The 20,401-nt window shown below is 36.7% G+C and overlaps 1 protein-coding gene across 1 annotated transcript in view; it reads right to left on the minus strand.

The window, feature by feature from the left end:
• Positions 1 to 20,141, minus strand: part of RINT1 (RAD50 interactor 1) — a 30,297-nt gene extending 10,156 nt beyond the window's left edge. The window contains exons 1-10 of the mRNA XM_044677400.1: positions 20,045 to 20,141; positions 14,202 to 14,377; positions 12,394 to 12,635; positions 9,564 to 9,737; positions 9,324 to 9,473; positions 5,190 to 5,346; positions 3,592 to 3,702; positions 3,265 to 3,490; positions 1,110 to 1,247; positions 228 to 427 (exon numbers count right to left, since the gene is read on the minus strand). Coding sequence (XP_044533335.1) covers positions 228 to 427; positions 1,110 to 1,247; positions 3,265 to 3,490; positions 3,592 to 3,702; positions 5,190 to 5,346; positions 9,324 to 9,473; positions 9,564 to 9,737; positions 12,394 to 12,635; positions 14,202 to 14,366 — 1,563 coding nt within the window. The 5' untranslated portion in view covers positions 14,367 to 14,377; positions 20,045 to 20,141. The remainder of the gene's footprint in view (positions 1 to 227; positions 428 to 1,109; positions 1,248 to 3,264; positions 3,491 to 3,591; positions 3,703 to 5,189; positions 5,347 to 9,323; positions 9,474 to 9,563; positions 9,738 to 12,393; positions 12,636 to 14,201; positions 14,378 to 20,044) is intronic.
• Positions 20,142 to 20,401: the final 260 nt, after the last annotated feature.

A 20,401-nucleotide genomic window follows, 5' to 3' on the forward strand; every position in this document is an offset into this window, starting at 1 on the left:
AACAGTTGCTTCTCTTGTTCTCCAATGATTCACTTAATTAAAATGCCAAGATTACTTACCACATCTGAGGTTTTCTGCTGAGAAAATTATATACCTTGGTCATATAGTCTCAAAATTATTATGTTAGTATCCTTCATGATATAGTTAAAACTTTTGAAAGAATGAAATAGTTTAGAATATTTACTTAAAATAACTAAATTATTTAATAGAACAAAACATCCACTTACAACATTGTCAGCCCAGTCAGCTAGTACTGTTGCGATATAGTTGACTGCATTAAGAATTGCACAGTATCGAAAGGCAAGGGAAGCTCTGGTCTCTTCTTTCATAACCTGAGTTAATCGTATCCTGAAATCATCAACTAAATCTTTCTGTAACTCCAGGAATTGAAGCTTTCTAGAAGCTGTAGGAAGATTCTTATACCTGTCTGCACAGAAAGTCAAAAAGACATCAGAGCTTTGATTTAACTTATGTCCCCAATGTGGTTTTTTAGTGTCTTTTTCATGTCATGTTTTCTAAAAACCCACGAAAATTATTAAATTGGCTAGAATACACCCTCTTTTGTGAACCATTACTACCAAGAGACAAGTATGGAAACTTAAGAATGACAGGTGGTGCCAGGACAACTGGGATGGTGGTGGTGGAGTCAAGAAAGCAACTGGAGAAGAGATGGACAAAAACTAGTGTCTCCTTCTGATATACACATATCCTCCATGAATATTATGAAGAACATTTCTCATTATTATCCCAATTCAAAAAGAGTCACCTCTTCCTCTATTTTGATAACTTGGAGTCAACAGTATACTAATTGACCAATTACCAGCTATTTACTGAAGACACCTACACACTGCATTTTATGAAATTTCTCCACATTTGCTTTTATCAGAAGCTGCATGGCAGTATTCTCCACATATATATAAATTCCTAAGGTCTCCTCTGAATTATTAATAAGTATCAGAGACAGAAAATTGGGCCACAATCTGCCAACATCCAAATTCTGAATCTGATGGTTCTGTATTCCATACTGTGTGGTCTTTATTTTAATTTAAGTCAAATTTTCCAATTACTTGGAAATACTTAAGGTAGTCAAATCTCAAAAACAGAATTACCTGTTATAACCAGCAAGAGGGTCATAAAAGTCTCTGCACAATCTGGAACTTTCATTTCATCAACATCACTGATATCCTTATACTGTGAGATCCAAGCAGCTTCTGATGAAAGCATTGAGTCCATCTTCTGAAGAGCAACTGAAATGCATAATGAGGCCACTTTAAATGTTTATATTATTCAGCTTCTAATTCAGTTTCTTAGGAAGGATCATGATTGTTTAAAAAACTTTTTGTTTTTTTCCCAGCAATATTTTATATTTTCCCCCAATTACATGCAGAAGCAATTTTTAACATTCATTTTCTCACATTTTGAGTTCTGAATTCTTTCCCTACTTCCCTTCCCTCTCTTCTCTCTCTCCCTTCTCCCCTCCCTGAGACAGTAAGCAATCTGATATAGGGTATACACATGCTATCATGTAATAAGATCATGATTTTTTTAAAAAATAAGAAAAAAAACTTGAAACTGAACACCCACAATTATCTACTATATCAGACCTCCTTATTTCAACATTAAAATACTCTCCTTCCTAATAAAATAATTACATTTATTCTAAAATAATTATATTTAAGTGACTTGAATGCTATTATTGAAGATTCTTCTGACATTGCAAACACTATAGATTAAAAAGAATCAAAGACATACAGATTTAAAGCTAGAAAAGACATTAAAGACCATGAAACCCAATTCCCTTATTTTATAGGTGAAGCAGCTGGGTCAGGCTGAGTTTGAGTGACTTGCCCAAGGTTACACAGCTAATTAAATGTCGGAGGCAAGATTTGAATTCAGGTCTTCCTGATACCAAGTCTTTATCTACCATGCAGCATTGGCAAAGGTTTTCAAGTTTACATGCCCAAACTGTAATTTCAAGCTGCCCATGAACTCCTCCTCCCCATTACCCCAGAGAGTGGAGGAAGTGCTTGCTTTGGGCACATGGACAGAGGGGCAGGGTATGCAAAAAATGTTCCTAGCTGCCAGGAAGAGGGGAAACAGATACTTTGCCAATGCTGACTTAGGATGACTTTTTTTTACCCCATTTTCAGAATCATAAGATTTTAGGAGTGAGAATAGATTTGAAGTATTCTTAATATTTGCTGTATGGTAGACCCTTTTTGGCAGTCTGGCGAAGTTTATGAATCTTGTCTTAAAAAATAACAATTTTAAATGCAAAAATAGGTTTACAAAAGAAAAGCAATAATTATCAAAATATTTTGTAAAAATTTTATGGAGACCATGTTAAGAACCCCTGATTTAATCCAATCCAAGTTTGCATTTGACAGATGAGGATATTTGTCTGCTCCCCAGTTAAAATATACATAATGTAATGGTTGGGAAGTAGTAAGATTCCAAAGGAGGAAAAGGAAAAGAAGCAATTCAACTGGTAAGTCCCAGACCAAAAATAATTATTTTAGTTATGTAGGTCTGACGTTAATGGATGGAATATCCTTTATCAAGAAAGATTCTAACAGTAAGAGTCCTTTATCAGATGGTAAAGATAAAAGTTCTTCTGAATCAGGTAAGAGAGGGTCCTGTCCTAACAACTTCTCCAAAGACTTCAGCCAGGTGTGCCCCAGGACATGGCATTTCCCATCTCGGTTTCTGTAGTTTCTGGGTCAACACAATCACCTTCTCAAATTTCCACCCAATCTTTCTCCTTTTGTACTTAAGCTTTTATGTTTGTTTCTTTCTCCACCTGGCTCTCATGGTGAGGAGGAAATGAAAGACAGGGCACTAGCATGGTGAACTCCATCTTACTGGATTCCATTTAATCCTGCCCCTCTTTCAAACATCCCTATTCTTAACAGAAGTTAAGAATACCACCTTTTTCTCCCTCACCTAAGTTTGTAACCTCAGTCATCTTAAATGTTTTCCTCGTCCCTCTTCTCTTCATCTCCAAATCATTACTAAATTCTGTCAATTCTACTTTACTGGCATCACTCCTACATCTTGCCTTCATATGTTAAGGCACACGAAGCTACCATCATCTCTCATTTGTACTATTAGAATAGTCTCCTAATTGATCTCCCTGTTTCTCATCTCTCCAGGTCAGGGAAAAAGCACAAAAACAATAAACCCCACATATATACATCATGCTTCTTTCCTCCAAACCTGCCCCATCCCCAATTTAGGAAGCCTAATAATAACAAAGCTTCTTACATTTTCTTTCCATGGTTAACCATCTTTGAAAACAGGTCTCCTCTGAGAGAATATGCATACAACTAGGAAAGGTGCTGGGATATCCATGAACACTTTGTAGCTCCCTCTCAAACAGAAGTACTTCATCCACCAAGTGACAGAAGAGATTGTCATCATACAAAAGACAAGGAATATCAGCAGCTAATTTCTCAAGAACCAGCATCATAAGGGCACGAGAAAATTCTAGCTAGAAGAAACAGACAGACACACATTTATGTAAATAACAAACTAGTATTGTATAAGACATATAAAGCTTTAAAGTGGAAATTTTAATAATGGTTTTCTTACCCTTGCATTTACATTAGAGCCTACTTTATCTAATATTGGTTGAATTTTCTCATCCAGAAATTTAGCATGATTTCCAATCCACATAAGTACCTGAGTCAGGTACCATTCAGGCTGAAAAAGGAGGTAAAGAAATTGTAACAATATCATAGATTTAAATTACCATTATGATTAATTTCTCTAATTGCATAATAGAGCATCATAATTTACCTCATTGAGGTAAATTAAAAATTTGAGACCTTTATTTATATTTATTTAGCTTCAAAGTGTCTAAATATACTTCAAATTAATTCTAATGCCTACAGTCTAAAAATGGTTAGCAACACATTTAAAAATATATATATATATAACCTGAGTACAAAAGAAAATGACTAAGACAGTTTGTAAACTAGGAAAATTTGGAATGGGCACTAAAAACTAACAATATGATTTTTATGTGCTTTTTCCTTTTAAAGGAGAAATAGAAATAATTTTTCAAAATTGCTTAAGGAGAAATTATAAGCCACTCTGTGTTAGGCCTTTGTTTCTTTAATAAGTGCAAAAAGTTGATGGGTAAACACTGGTTTTAAAAAGGCTGAGCTTGATAAAAAGCTTGATACAAGTCCCAAAGTCCCTTACAGTCTCTCCACAAATTCAACTTCATTGATTTGTCCTCCTCTAGACTTCTTCCTTCTATACTGCTTTGTTCTACTTCTTTCTCTTCCAAAAAAAGAAATTTCAATAAAAACAGAAAAAAAATCTTTTTAAAAATCTCAATATCACCCACATAGTATTAAATCCTTATTTGTTTTTAAATTATAGAAACTCATAAACTATTATATTAACTATTAACTATTACACATATAATGCCTTGAACAGTGTGGCATTTTATAATATTATTATACTATGAAAACAAGTGTATGCAAGATTGTTTAGACAATCTTGTTTAAACAAAAACGGTTGAGGTTGAAGAAGGCCTCATTATGGGCAGAGTGTGAATAGAAAGTATTCCTGAACAAAAAAGTTACCCAGCAGGCAACAAATAGAAAATTACCCAGTTGACTGTAACCTTTTCCCCAAAGTCCTTCTCTATCTTCCATTCTTCTACCCTCTTCTTGTACTGCCCAACCTTTTTCAGGATCACCCTCTATACAAAATCTTTGTATCTTCCAGCTTTCTCCTTTCCCCCCTAAACTTAGGAGAATTCAAGACAATCAAATGTATGTGGATCCAGTTATAAAAACTGGAATAATAAACATTCTTGTATTCTTGTTTCAAGAAAGGTGATTAAGTAGCAGAAAGGACAGTAAAAGCACCAAGAAGGAATCTGCTAGAGTGCCTGGACCCAAGTATATGCCAACATATTACATCATGTTAATGTATTGTGATTTAATATGAATGGCTCAACCTATGCAAATCACAATTCCAATAAATGCTTTTTTCTAAGGTAGATTTCTAGTCAGACTAAAGGAATTTGTACTTCTAGAGAACAAAACATAAAGCCTATTAACTCCAAACGTTTCTGAACAGTCATGTTTTCATTTAAAATAGCTAAAAACACATACAAGTAATATTTGATACAAACAAAAATCTCATATAAAAGATGACAACTTTACACATACCTTGCTTATAACATTAGTTTGTCGATTCCCACTGAAGTGATACCTGAATCTCTTTTGGAGGGGAGTCAGCATAATCTGAATGGGAAGGATGACCAGGGGTGAAGCTGGAAGAGAATATTTTTCTGGAAGTTGTTTTGGCTCAGTCAGTAATTCATCTCTGATATATTCAAGTCAAGGTAAAAGTCCCCCAAATCATACATTTATAAAATCCAAGTTTATGAAAAACGTTCAGCATTAGAATGTAAAGTGTACATTTTTGTCATTTTTACTCAGAGATTGATTGCACTACCAGGTTCATGTGACCCAAGGAAGCCACTGATAAGAAGAAAGTCCTCATTTACACCAAAATATTTATAGCAGTACTTTTTGTGATAGAAAGAAATAGAAACAAGAATATATTCGATGATTAGGGAATGATTAAACAAAGTGAGGTCTGTGAATGTAATGGAATGTTACTATTTTAAGAAAGGACAAACACGATGAATATAGAGGAGGAAAAGACCAACATGAAATGATGTAAAATGAAGAGCCAAAAAAACCAATATATGCAATGACTCCTATCATATAAATGGAAACAAATAAGAAATTATTTATGCAGGATTACAAAGAACAACCCTAGTTCCAAAGAAGAGATATGAGAAGACATTATAGCTTGCAGGAAGCCCTTGGGCATAGAACACTGCAAACATATTTTCAGATTTTGACAGATATTGATTAGATTCCTCTTCCTTTTTCTTGTTTGTTTAAAAATATTTTTTATTTAGCATGGTTCTCTGGGAGGAGGAAATATTGGTGAAATTTTGGAGGTATAAAAAAGATCTCAATAAAAATTTATTTTAAGAAACAAACACAAAAAAGAAACTGATACTATTTTTTTTGAGGAAATGACATTAAAGAAGAGACGTTAATAGTTGCTTTCCTGCTGCAACCTAAAGACCATGGAATCTTTCTATTTGATTTACAGATAACAATCCTTGCATATATCTCCACTATTAGGATATGAAATCCTTAACATTAGGGACTGCCTTACTTTTCTATTTGTACCCCAAGTGCTTTATACAAAGAAATGGCTTAATAAATGCTTTTTTTATTCATTCATTCACAGATAATATGTGATGAAGTATGATTAAGTGATGAAGATGAAGAATAAGTGAAGATGAAGATGATTTTGATGATGATAATTATGATGATAAGGCTCAACAAACACTTATGAGATAAGTACTATAGATATTATTATTCTCATTTTATAGGTAAGGAAATTGAGGCTTGAAGTTAAATATTTTCTACAACAGGGGCCTCTGCTTCCTTTCTTCCTATTGTCTTCTTAGCTCTCTACGGTCTGGCTAACAATCTCATTTGTCATCCAAGACTGTTTGCCAAATCTAATGGCCACTTCCCAGTCCTCATTTTTCTTGACCTCTCTGCAGCCTCTGACACTACTGATCATCCTCTTAACACTTCTTTCTAGGGTTTTGAGATACTACTCTTCCCTAGTGCTCCTTCTATCTATCTGAACATTCTTCTTTAGTCTCTTGGCTGAATCTTCATCCAGATCATACCTGCTAGCCATGGCTGTCCCACAGGACTCTATCCTAGGCTCTCTTCTCCCCAGTAATGTCAACAACTTCCATGGGTTCAACTACTCTCTATGCTGATGATTTTCAAACTGGCTTATTCAGCTATAACTTCTTTGCTGACCTCCACTCCTACATCTCCAAATGCCAATTAGACATCTCAAATTGGATGCCCTGTGGATATCTTAAACTCAATATGTTTACAAATGAACTTATTCCCTACCCTTTCCCCAAATCTTCCTTTTCCAACTTCCCTGTTACTATTGAGGACACCCCAGGTTCAAAACTTGGGTTTCACCTTGACTCCTCATCTTGATTCCTTGTCCAATTGATATCCAATTTGGTTGCTAAGGCCTATCAATTTCACCTTTTAGGGGGCAGCTGGGTGGCTCAGTAGATTGAGAGCCAGGCCTAGAGATGGGAGGTCCTAGGTTCAAATCTGGCCTCAGACACTTCCCAGCTGTGTGACCCTGGGCAAGGCACTTAACCTTTATTGCCTGGCCCTTACCACTCTTCTGCCTTGGAACCAATAAATAGTATTGACTCCAAGATGGAAGGTAAGGGTTTAAAAAAAATTTTTTTTTCACCTTTTAACATTTCTCAAATATATTCCCTGCTATCCTCTGACACTACCACCATCTGGCTATAGGACCTTATCACCTCATGACTGGCTAATTCGATAGCCTGCTTGTTGTTCTGCCTGCCACAAATCTCTCCCCACTCCAACCTACCCTCCACTCAAAGTGGGGTCAAAGTCAAAGTGATCTGGCTAACATGCAGTTCTGAACATATCACTCCCCACTACTTGATAAACCCCAGTGGTTCCCATCACCTCCAGAATCAATTTAAAACCCTCTCTTTGAAGTTCAAAGCCCTTCATAACCTACTGCTCTCCTACTTTTCTAGCTTTCTTATACCTTACTCATTCCCACAAATACTATTATACAGTGACACTGGCCTCCTTGCTTTTTCTCAAGAGACACATCATCTCCAAACTCTAGGAATTTCCACTTACTATCCCCCATGTATAGAATGCTCTCCCTCCTCATCTTTATCTTCTGGCTTCCTTCAAGACCTAGCTAAAATCCTACCTTCAATAGGAATCCTTTCCTGATTACTCCGTTTTATTTTGTTTTAAACCCATACCTTTTGTCTTAGAATCAATACTAAATGTGAGCTTCAAGGCATTAGAGCAGTAAGGGATAGACAACTGAGGTTAAGGGACTTGTCCAAGGTCATACACTTTAGGAAGTGTCAGAGGCCACATTTGAACCCAAGGCATCCCAACTCTAGGCCTGGATTTCAATCCACTGAGCTATCTAGCTGTTTCTCTGATTACAGTTAATTCTACTGCTATCACATTATTGATTTACTTCCAATTTATCCTACATATAGCTTATTTGTACATGCTTATTTGCATATTGTCTCTCATATTAGATTGTGAGCTCCTCAAGAGCAGGGGTTGACTGTTATTTACTTTTCTTTGAATCTCCAATGCTTAGCCCAGTGCCTGGTACATGGGTGGGTGCTTAATAAATGTTGACTGGCTGACTCCTCTGCTTATAGTGCTAGCAACTGTCAGAAGTCAGATTTGGACCTTCTTCTGGCTCTAAGCCTAATGCTATTTCCATTATGCTCCAATAATTCAAAAACTATTTTCCTGCCTATATACAAAGTCCTGTGGATAAGAAACATTTCCTATTCTCAATATGTATTCTCATTTTGCAACCTAGTGGGTTTAGAGTAGATAGTTATTCAAAATTGGCCCAAGAGAGCCAATTTGTTAGTTTTTTCTCTAAAGACAACTAACTAAATGAAGATAACAAAATAAACAAGAAAGTAATGACAGTAATGAGGTAATAGAGGAAAAAACAAATTCACGAAATGTTTATCAAGAAAAAAACATCCTGTTGTATTTTCCCCCATTAAGATATTGAATTCTACTCTGATGTGGGACATAATTGAGCCAGAAAGTATAAGGAAAAAGAAATATAAAATGAAAATCCTGAATCCTGAATCCCTCTTGGCAGGGTAGGAATGGAAGGGTCAGACTCCTTCAGATCAGATCCCAGAGCATGCAGAGCTATAACTCTTCGGGAAATATTTCCCGTGGGCCACAAGTATGTTATGTTTCCACACATGGATGTAACTCACTAAATAGAATGGCACCTGCTTTCCCTTTTACTTCTGAATCCCAAAGTGCTTAGCAAAATGCATGTAACAGAGCAGGCATGGAAAATATTGACTGAATGATTTCTAATATTTATCTAAAGGAACCTAAAAGCGGATTGAAAAAATTATGGTTGTTAAGTCTTTTGGGTCAAGAAGATGTAAAATTCTTACTCAAACTATAAATTATGTTTTAAAAGAGGATATTACATTTTTTCCAAGGGCATATGAAGATCAGGTCCAAAACCAATGGCAATAAATAATTCCTAAGCTTTGTCTGTCTGTCTATCTCTCACTCACACACATGTACACACTGCAATTTTAAAAATATTTTACTCTTTAATCACACACTGACTACACAGCATAAAAAATGTTAGTTCCAAAAGGATACGAGGTTTGAAGTTTCAGAAGTTGACAGAATAGTGTCTCCAAGTTACTACATACCTCTGGGGTGCCAGTAATCTTACTCAAGCCAACATTCTGAGGCTGAGGGGGCCCAATGAATGGCCAATGAAATTGTGTTAATATCTCTTCAAAGTCACTGAAAAAGAAAATTAATACTAATACATTTTAGTTAAAAGAAAAACCTACATAAATCCTCCATGATATTCAATATGGCCATGATACCTACCATGTTAGCTTGTCCTTGAGGATTTTATGCCAGAATTTAACAGTGGACCTAACAAAACTAAGGAGATGAGAACATGATGATTCTTGAAGCTTAATATCCAATTGTGCCATGGATACTAAAGTAGTAGCTGCCTCTGGTACATTATTTGTCATCAGATATTGTTGAATATTATCGCTGTAAAGCAAACATTAAAATTAATTTGCACATAGTTCAATTTTTAAAAATCAGGAAAACTGCTTCTCCCATCAGCTTTTAGGCAAAATTAAATATAGACCTGGATCAAACAAAATAACAACATTTCCCTTTTCTCATTTGTGCTCCATTAATTTGTACTGCCCAAAGCCCTTTCCCTATCCTTCCACCAGTGCAGGGTCCTCTTTACCTGAACCTCAAGTTCTAGCTCTCTTCTTCTATTGCCTAATGCCACTATATCTCCTTTCCACTGTTAAATCTGACCTAACCTGAGTCCCATCCTTTTAGGTCTATGAGGTAACTAAATTAATCTGACTGATTCCAGCTTTAGTGTGTTAATTTCTCAATGTTTTATTCTTCCTTCCATTTTAGCAGAGGCCTTGAATTAACATTATAACTTAAAACTTATTCAAAGCAATGTAGAATTTCAAGCAGGGCTGCAGTACAAAGCAATCCTTCAATCTAATCACACAGGTAACCTACTGCCAACTCTGTCTGACACACATGTATGCCACATAGCACTGGAGTGGAAGCAGCACAGGATTTGGAGTCAAGAAGCCCCATGTCTGTGTCCTGGTTTTGCTATTTACTACTTCTGTGATCATGGGCAAGTCACAACCTCTCTGGGACTCCATTTCCTCATCTGTAAAATGGAGAAGCCCTACCAGATTCCCTTTAAAGTTCTTTTGAACTCTAAGTCTATAATCATATAGCATGATTCCAAAATAAGGAACTCAGTTACTGAGCTCCTCTCATCTCATCTATTCTAATAGCTCACATGGTTAGGTTGTTATTGATGTGGTATTCCTTTTAAACAAGGTTTCCAGGTAACTTCAGCTTAGTCCCCTAAGTGCCAAAACATCCATTTCTCATGGGTAAAACCAGTCAGTGGAATAAAAATAACAAAACTATGTAAAGCAATTTACTTATTCACTGTCATAGCAAACTACCAAAGGATTATTTTATAGAACTAGAAAAAACAATATCAAAATTCTTAAGTAGGCAAAATAATGAAAAAAAGGGGGGAAAGAAAACCTAAAAGAGACAAAAGCATAATCTCAAATTCAGTATCATCCTTTATTGAATTCTAATTCTCAAAGAGTTAAAATAAATGCATTCTCATTTACTTAAAAAGAATGGAAAACTTAGAAGTCATTTTCTCCTATAAAGTCTCAACCTTTAGCAATCACATGTATCATATACAAAAAAGTTACTAAAAAGTGAATGCTCTCTCATAGTCATAGAACTGCTACGCCTGTACCCAAAAGCCATCAAAGAAATAAAAAAAGTAGAAGAATAACTTATAATGTTATATCAACTTCATAACAGTATTTTGGAGACTTTTATAAACTAATGAACAATGACATGGACAGAACTGAGAGAATAATTTATTCACTAACAACTCTGGACAGACAAACAGCTTGAAAGCTGTGAGAACAATGACCATCTGGGACTCTAGAGAACCAATAATGAAACATATAAACCACTTTCTGATAGTGAGGTGACAGACTGAGGGTGCAGAATGAGACAAAGATATTTTTGTATGCAGTCATTAAGACAATGTGTTCTAGTTTATAATGCATCTTTGTTAAAGAGAATTTGTTTTTTATTTTCTCCTTTTTTCTTACATAAGGTATGGGGTAGGAAGGAGACAAAACAGATTTCTGTTAATTAAAAAGAATATCTTAAAAAATATTGGTGGGGTGCTACAAATGTAGAATGGTGCATATACTTTTAAGGGAAGTTACTGTGTTGTTAATTGTTAATTAATTCACAATTTTACTTTGCTATAAAAAAAGCTTTCACAAACTGGGGACAACATGGAAATGTTTGTAATATAAAAACAAAATACATCAATAAAAGAAAAGAAAGATTTTAATTAATTACTCAGCACTGTTTGACAAAAAAAATTAATAAACCCTGCTTCTTGAAAAACCTGTCTATGGGGTGAAGGGGAAAGTAAAAACATGAATCATGTAACCGTGGAAAATTTTTCTAAAAAAATAAAATATTTAAATCTTAAAAAAAAACAACCCATCTATATTAATTGTTTCCATTTCCCCATATAGAAGTGATTTTTCGAAAGCAAACGTATAATCACGTTATCTTCCTAGTCTAAACAGTTGCGATAGGAAGCAAAGCCAAGACTAATCCCAGGTCTCCTGGCTCCCCCTCACTGGCCCACATGGACCCCTGACTTTTGCAGTCAGACTCCAGTCTTGCTCAATCAAAACTGCCCTTTCCAACATTACCACAGATCTCACAATTACCAAATACCCCATCTTTTTCTTAATCCTCTCTGATCTTCTCCATTTTTTGATAATAATGACTACTTTTGCATCATCAGCACTCAACACATTCAGTAGGCTCTTAATTCCTGTTAATAAAAAAATTATCTATACTAGATAATTTGTAAGTATTTAAATCTGATTTTCTTTCAAATGGAAACAAAATTCTCTAAAAAAGTTTACATTCATTCACAATGCATGAAAAAAATTACCATTATTTTTATGACAACTGGGAGAATTTCTATTATAATTTCTAATTAACCTGATTGCTTACTGTTGCTGGTTCCCTATTAAAGACAAGCCTCCAGGGAAATGATAACTAAGAATATAGTGAATGAAGGACCTTTTACCTTAGCTCCTCTATTTGTGAAATCCATTTTAGATAAGCTAGATGCCGTTCAATCTCTTCTATTTGACTAATTGATACTCCAAGGTCATCCATCCATGGCTGTGCTGTCAACAGATGGTTGTTGATTGAACTATAGAGAAGAGTTTCTTTTTCTAGAAGCTGACTCAGAAATTTCTTGGAATCTTCAGCATTTTTTAAGGCATTTTGAATTCTTTTAGGAACTTCTGATGAAATTGTAAGTACCTGACCATTCCCCCGCAAAAAATGTACAAAAAGAGACATTAATGCCAAAATATCTGCAATATTATTTTACATTGAAAATATGTTAAATTCTTCATTACATGCAGAAAATTATGTAATTTCATATTATCAGAACATGATACTGATCTAAAAATCAGAAATAACCATATATACCAAATTCATAATTTTAAACTTTTACTTATATTTTGTTACATCTAAAAGCTTTTATCATGCTAATGTTTTAACCCTCAATAAACTATGAAACTTTTAAATGATACATTAAATAACCTATGAGACGCTTTTAACATGGCTATCTAAATACATTATAAAGGGGAGCAGCTGGGTAGCTCAGTGGATTGAGAGCTAGGCCTAGAGACGGGAGGTCCTAGGTTCAAATCTGGCCTCAGACACTTCCCAGCTGTGTGACCTTGGGCAAGTCACTTGACCTCCATTGCCTACCCTTACCACTCTTCCACCAAGGAACTAATACACAGAAGTTAAGGGTTTAAAAATGTAAAAACAAAACAAAACAATAAATACATTATAAAGATTGGAGTTTGGAGTTCTAGAGAGTGCCCTGTGAATTAATTACCCATCTAATTCTCTGTGTGGCACAGAACCAATAACATCATCCACTCTGAGCTATAGCTTGTCTACATGTAAAATGTGAAAATAAAAGGGAATAAAAGAGGGGAATCATTAAAAAGGTACTGCTGCACATCACTTCAGTTCTTCAGCTCTTACCAACCCCTATTTCAACAAGAACAAAAGGGGAAAAGAAAGGGCACTGTATTGGCTTTGTCTTCCCTAGCTGCAAACTAGCTGTAAATTGTAAAAGCAAACAAATATAAAGCTCGTCCTCCATTTCAGATGGTGCCATAAGTTAATAGGTTTTTAGAATTATGGATTTATAGGTAGTTAAGAATCTTACTTTATCAATACTTTAGTCTAGCCCCATCATGTTGCAGATAAGAAAATGATATCCAGGGACTTTCCCAAAGTCGTACATATAAAAGCCCCAGATTGGGATATGAATTAACTTTTTAAAGCTTTACTGTAGATTCCCAAATTGTGGAAATATAGGGACTAAAAATGATCATCTTGCATCTATTTTGCATGTGGCATGTGTAAAAATACACTTTAAGCAGCAGTACATTTGAAAGAATAAGTATTGTTCAATGAAAGAATACGGACACAATTAATTCTTAACCAATATGGTAGGCATAAAAGAAAATCTCTTAATTTTTGCAAATGGGACATTGTTTAACATAATCAAGTATAAAAACACTTTAAAATAATATTAAGAAAAACTCAATAAAGTGTCAATTACCATTACCATCATCATTTTTCCAATTACAGAATGTCGATCAAGGAAGAACTTTGTATTTTATTTTGCAGTATACTAAATAGAAGGTGAGTCCTTAATAAATTTAAGAATGACACAATCATTACTTAGCCTCCTGATCTCAAAGTGAAAATGCTACAAAGTTTTTTCTATCTTTATCTATGGTTATTTATACTAAACAAACCCACAGGAACACATCAACAAAAATATCGCTCAACACTTACCTGTTCTTCTAACTGTGCTTTATTTTCTGTCAGCTGTTCTATTAGTTTTCCAAGTTTCTTTAAAGATTTAAGATCATTTCCCACTTCTTTTTCTACAAATTCAGACACATAGGACGGGTTATCTACATCTTGGTTGGTTTGTTCTTTTCTGACAAGAGCTGCCATTCTTAGGTCACCTATTTTTTTAATGTAAAGCAAAAGGTCACAATATTAATGACAACAGCTCTATGCTAAAGAATACACTCTAATGGGCACACTGTGATCACTTAATCAATCCACGGGCATTTATCAAGCTATTATTCTGTGCCAGGTTCTGAGGAAGCAAAGGAAAAACCAGCCTTGCCCTTAAGGAGTTTGACTATTACTAAGGGGAAATCAACATGTACAAAGGTAAGTAAATACAATATATGAAGGAATTAAATACAAAGTAATTTCCAGTAGCAGGGAGCACCAGTGGTTAGATCAGAAAAGACTTTATGTTTGTAGCACTGAGCTTTGAAAAGAAACAAGGACATTAAGTGGTTAAGTGGTAGAGAATGAGACTTGGAATCCGGAATACCAGGATTCAAATTCTGCCTCAGATACGTAATAACTCTTTGACACTGAGCAAGTCATTTAATTTCTACCTGTCTCATCAGAAAATAGATTGGACTTGATCTCTAAGGTTCCTTCAGGATCCAAATTTATGATCCTGTAATCTCTAATGAGGGACACTAAGATTAAGAGGAGGTAAAGAGAAGTGTTAAGGGCAGCAGGGGCAGTCTATGCAAAGGCACTAAGATCAATGGGATGTTGTAAGTATGCCTGTGTGGGCTGGAAGACAGTGACATGAGGGGAGAATTGTGAAACAAGCCAGGAAAGTCTGGAGTCATAAAGAGTTTCAAATGCAAAATGGAGGAGCTTGTATTTTATTCTAGATGCAATTATGAAGAAATAACAAGAGCTCCTTGAATAGGGGAGGTCATGATAGCATGCTCAGACTTACACTGTAGGGAATACATCATTCCTGTAAGTTCTGTGGAAGATAGTGTGCAGAGGAAAGAGTGGAAGCTGGGAAACCAATTAGGAAGCTACTGCAGTAGTAGTTCAAACAGCAGGTGATTAGGACTCCAACTATATAGTGAAAGCCGTATGAGTGAAAAGAATTGGACAGCTGTGAGAACTGTTATGAGGGAAGCAACAAGACTTGGCAACTGAACTTGTAAAGTGGGGTGCCTGGAAACATGGTAGTTCCCTTGACAGAAATATCAAAGTAAGAAGCACAAGTTTGCCAAGGGGTTGGCAGATGGGAAAATTGTGTCAGTTAATAAGTCCTGTTTTGGACATGTCATTGAGTTTGAGATTCATTTAGGGACATCCAGCAGGAATGTCTAACAGGCAGGCATTAATGTAGATCACCTAAAGGATACAAAGAAACAGAAGGCCCAGAACAGAGCCCTGTGCATGTATGTATGTATGTATGTATGTATGTCCAGTAATCCCTCACCTATCACAGGAGTTATATTCCAGAGACCTCCAGAATAGGTGAAAATCCACGAAGTAGTGGCATTATATTTATTTTATTATTCTTTGATAGTAAGCACCTTCCTCTGGTGCTTGGGTTCACTGCTAGAAGCCTTAGAAGGCACAGAACATTTGGGTGGCGTAAAGCTTGAAATAAATTCAAACTTTTACAAAAATTTCACAAAAACACAACACTGCAGAGCAATACTACGAGCAGCAATCAGACATCAACGTGAAGTGGACAAGAAGAGATGCTAAGGGGGCAGCTGGGTAGCTCAGTGGATTGAGAGTCAGGCCTAGAGACGGGAGGTCCTAGGTTCAAATCTGGCCTCAGACACTTCCCAGCTGTGTGACCCTGGGCAAGTCACTTGACCCTCATTGCCCACCCTTACCACTCTTCCACCTAGGAGCCAATACACAGAAGTTAAGGGTTTAAAAAATAAAAAAATTTAAAATAAAAAAGAAGAGATGCTAAACGTATAGGCACAGTGCAGGAGAACAAAGAGACTGATGCTACAGTGCCCAGGATACAGAACACAGCGCTGTGGTTGGTTGCCTCTCATTCCATCAGCCAACAGTGTGCATATACAATCTCATGTTGGCAAACTTGCACAAGCAGTAGTGGCATACTGCATTTCCACTGTTACAGTATGGTATTCATCCACAAAATTCCATGATATAGTGAAAACTCCATGATACAGAATTAAATTTCTAAAAAAAACACCTGTGATACAGGGAAGGTGCAATAAGTGAACTGTGATATAGCAAGGAACAACAGTATACATCTATATATCTATCTATAAACATATATAGAGGTATACACACACACACATATATAGGTACATACATGTGTACACATACACATACACATTTGGAAGAGCTAATGTAAGAAACTATGAGTGGCCAGACGAGGTGAGAGAAAATTCAAGAGAGCATTACAAAAACGAAAAGACAAAAGAGTATCCAGGCAGGAAGACAAGTTGGTTAACAGTATCAAAAGATGTAGAAAGGTCAAATAGGATGAGCACAGAGAAACAGAAGATAGAAATGAGAGATAATTGGACTGCAAAGGTAACTCACCAGAAAAGAAAAAACAACAACAGAAAAGAGCAGAATCAAGGAGAAAAGAGGTTTGGAATAAGCCCTACTGAAAATCTGAGGAAGAGTCAGTTAGGGAAAAATAAAGATTGCTTTGGGGCAATAAGGGCCCACTTAAAATTAGTTTCTTTCAGCATATTTATATAATTTGTTTTCGTTAAACTAAAACTGAAATTAGTTTACATTGGTTTGGAGGCCCTAATGAATGCTGAACTGGAAATCAGAATATTTGAGTTAGAACTTCACCTCTACTTCACTTAGCCACTATGAGTGGTTCTTCTTTTTTAAAATGAAGGCATTGGATTACTGTAATGTTCACTTTCCCAGCCCCACCAAGAAAAGGGGGAATTTTGATGCTAGAGAAGGCTTTTGAGAATCCCTTGGACAGCAAGATCAAACCAGTCAATACTTAAAGAAACTAACTCATACTATTCACTAGGCTTGGCTACTTTGGCCACAGAAGGAGAAGCCTTTTTGGGAAAGACCCTGATGTTGGGAAAGACTGAAGACAAAGGGAGAAGTAGGACAGAGGATGGGATGAACAAACAATGTCATGGAGAGAATGAATGTGAACTTGGGCAAATTTAGAGAGAGAACAGAAGACAGAAGAGCTTGGTGTGCTCTGGTTCATGGGGTCACAAGGAACTGGACATGAGTGAACAATGATAAACTCCACATCTCCCAAGGAAGTCTTAGAACAGCACAACATTAACAGACAATCAGACTGGCTCTCCTTCTGAGATGGAAGCTGAATTTAGATTGCCAAATGTGAAACATATTACATTTCACTGATCCCTCAACTCTTTGCTTAAGAGGCTAAATCTTTCCTCCCCTACTCCTTTAAGTTTCCTGACCTCAAACAGGAACTGGAAGCTGACCTTTCTTTTTTAGAATATAGAGAGAAATACATTTTAATGAACTTAGCACCCAAATTGGAAGTGCTTATATAATAAATGAATAAAAACAAAATAATAATAGCTAACATTTAGGTAGCATTTACTATGTGCCAAGAACTGTGCTAAGAGCTTTACAATTGCTACATTTGACCCTGACAACAACCTTGGTAGGTAGGAGCTATTAATATCATCCCTTTTTAACAGATAAAGAAACTGAAAGCAAACAGATTAGGTGACTTGCCCAGGATCACATGACTAGGACGTGTCTAGGGCCAAATTTGACTTCAGGTCTTCCTGACCCCCTGCCCAGGCTCCACTGTGCCACTTCACTGCCTTATACAATTCTTTCTTCCCTTTCTTGACCAGCTCCAAACACCAGAATACAATGCTTCAAGTTCTGATGTTTACAAAAAGAATATTTTTTGTCAATGTTTAAAAGTAAGCAGCAAGTGGGGTGGGAAAAGGAGAGAAGAAAGCAACATTTTCCTTCATCATCTCTTATTTTTCTCTAATTAAATGCTTGTCAAAATTGGATATGTTATTCACCTTATCCACATCCATATTTCCTCCTCCCACCTCAAACTTGGCATCTCTGCCTAGCTTTTAGATCAAAATGATTTGATATTTCAATGAAGCCTCTATTATGTGAGTCAAAGATGACCAAATCAGAGTCTTAGGGGGCACCTAGTCTTTTTTTGACCCCTGAAGCCTTGAAGCCTCTACTTTCTAGTGTCGGTCACCATTTAGGCTCCAATCCTTGGTTCCCCCCAGAAAACACCCCACATACACCAGCTTACATATTAAAAAATAATCAGTACATTTTGAAAAACATATATAATTGTATTAAGGATACTTACACATTGTATTAAAGATACTTATATAGGTCTTTTAAAACTTGTATACAGAAAAGAAGAGACAGCCCACCCTTGTGAAGCAGTGAATTTGGGAGACTCAAAGCCCTTAATTCAATCTCTGCCTCTGACACTACTAAGATATCTATCTGCTTCTAAGTCACTTAACCGATATGTGTTTCAAGTAACTCTAAGATTTAACTACTAAATTATAAATGGGCAACAAAGATGTATTATATGCAAAAGACCATAAGGGGAAAGGATCATCATGGGCCTCAAAAAGTAATGCTGGTGATTATTTCCACCTTTTTCCTTTCACAAAACTCAAGTTTTAACTATTATAGTAGCTTTTTGATTAGTCTCTGGCCTAATCTCTTTCCACTGTTATCTATTACACCACTCCAGTCCATACTCCTGTCAAACAGATCTTCAGGCACATGGCAACCTCCCCCTACCCCACCACCACCCCACCCTACTTCAAACAATTACCATAGCTCCCTGTGACACCCAGTTTTAAATAGAAAACTGTCAGTTCAACTGGGCTCCCTCTTACCTTTCTGCTCTTCTGAAAGAATTTATTGTTTACTTATAATCTACCACCAATGACACACTGGCTTTCTTACTCTTCCTTTCTTAACACTTCATTTTCCAGCATCTGGTATTTTTACTGGCTCTTCCCATGCTTGAAACTCTCTCTTCTCAGAGCCTCCCAGCTTCTCAGGCTTCCTTCAAGTCTCATTTAAAGTGCCACTTAATGCAAGAAGACTTTCCCAATTCTCCTTAATCTTGGTGCTTTCCCTCTGTTAAGAATTATTTATTGAGCGAAAGCAGACTTTCCCCTCACCTCATTTTATATGCTCTCTTTTGCACAGTGCCTGGCATATGGCAGGCGAACATAAATGTTTGTCAACTGACTGGACCCCTTTGGCAGTCTGGTGAAACCAATGGACCGTTTCTCAGAATGTTTGTAAATGCATAAAATAAAATACATAGGATTGCAATGGAAACTAGTCATGAAGAAATAATTATTATTATTTAAAACTGAATAAAAAACTATAATACTTTTGTTAGTAACTTAAAAATTGTGATAACGTAATAAATAACTCCTAAAAAATTTAATAATTTTCTATACAATTGGTTTCCCTTGTAATCCTGTACATTTTATCCTGTACGCTTCATCAGAATTCATGGACCTCCCCAGAAATATATGGATGGCTGGGATCCATGAACTTAAAGTTAAGAAATACCTCCCTCCCTTCAATTTTGCAGACGGGTAAACTGCAAGTTGACCCGGGACTACCAGATAATGAATCGCAACATCGGGACTCGAACCCAGAACCTCCGCCCCCCTCTCCCTCCCGTCGGTAACCCGCGTGAGCTGCTCTTTTTGGGCTTCTTTCCTTTATTCGCGGGAGGGGAAGGGGGGGGAACAAAGGTTTCATCCCTCATCCTGGGCCACCGGAGGCATGTCTGTCCTCCCCTACTCTTCCCTGACCTCAGCTCAGCTCAGGTCCGGCCACCTCCTGCTTTCCGTCTACTCGGCTCCATTCGCCGCCCGCCGGCAGGGTGCAGCCCGAGCGATCCGCCGCGGGAGCCCCTCCAGTGCCGGACTCGCAGAGGCGGAGACGGGCGTTTCACCCCGGAGGCTGCCGAGGTGGCTGCCAACGCCACTTCCTCTCCCGGACTCACTGGCTTCTTCCCCTCGTTCCCAGAGGGGCACATTCCTCACTTTCCCTGGCCAGGAAAACTAGTCTGTAGCGCCATCGCCTGACTGGAGGCTGCGCTGCAGTCTTGTCCTGGTGTCTCAACTCATGGTCCTGAGATTCTCTAAATTCTCTAGGAAGCTGGGTAG

The sequence above is a fragment of the Gracilinanus agilis genome, chromosome 5 (assembly GCF_016433145.1).
Source record: "Gracilinanus agilis isolate LMUSP501 chromosome 5, AgileGrace, whole genome shotgun sequence".
NCBI lineage: Eukaryota > Metazoa > Chordata > Mammalia > Didelphimorphia > Didelphidae > Gracilinanus > Gracilinanus agilis.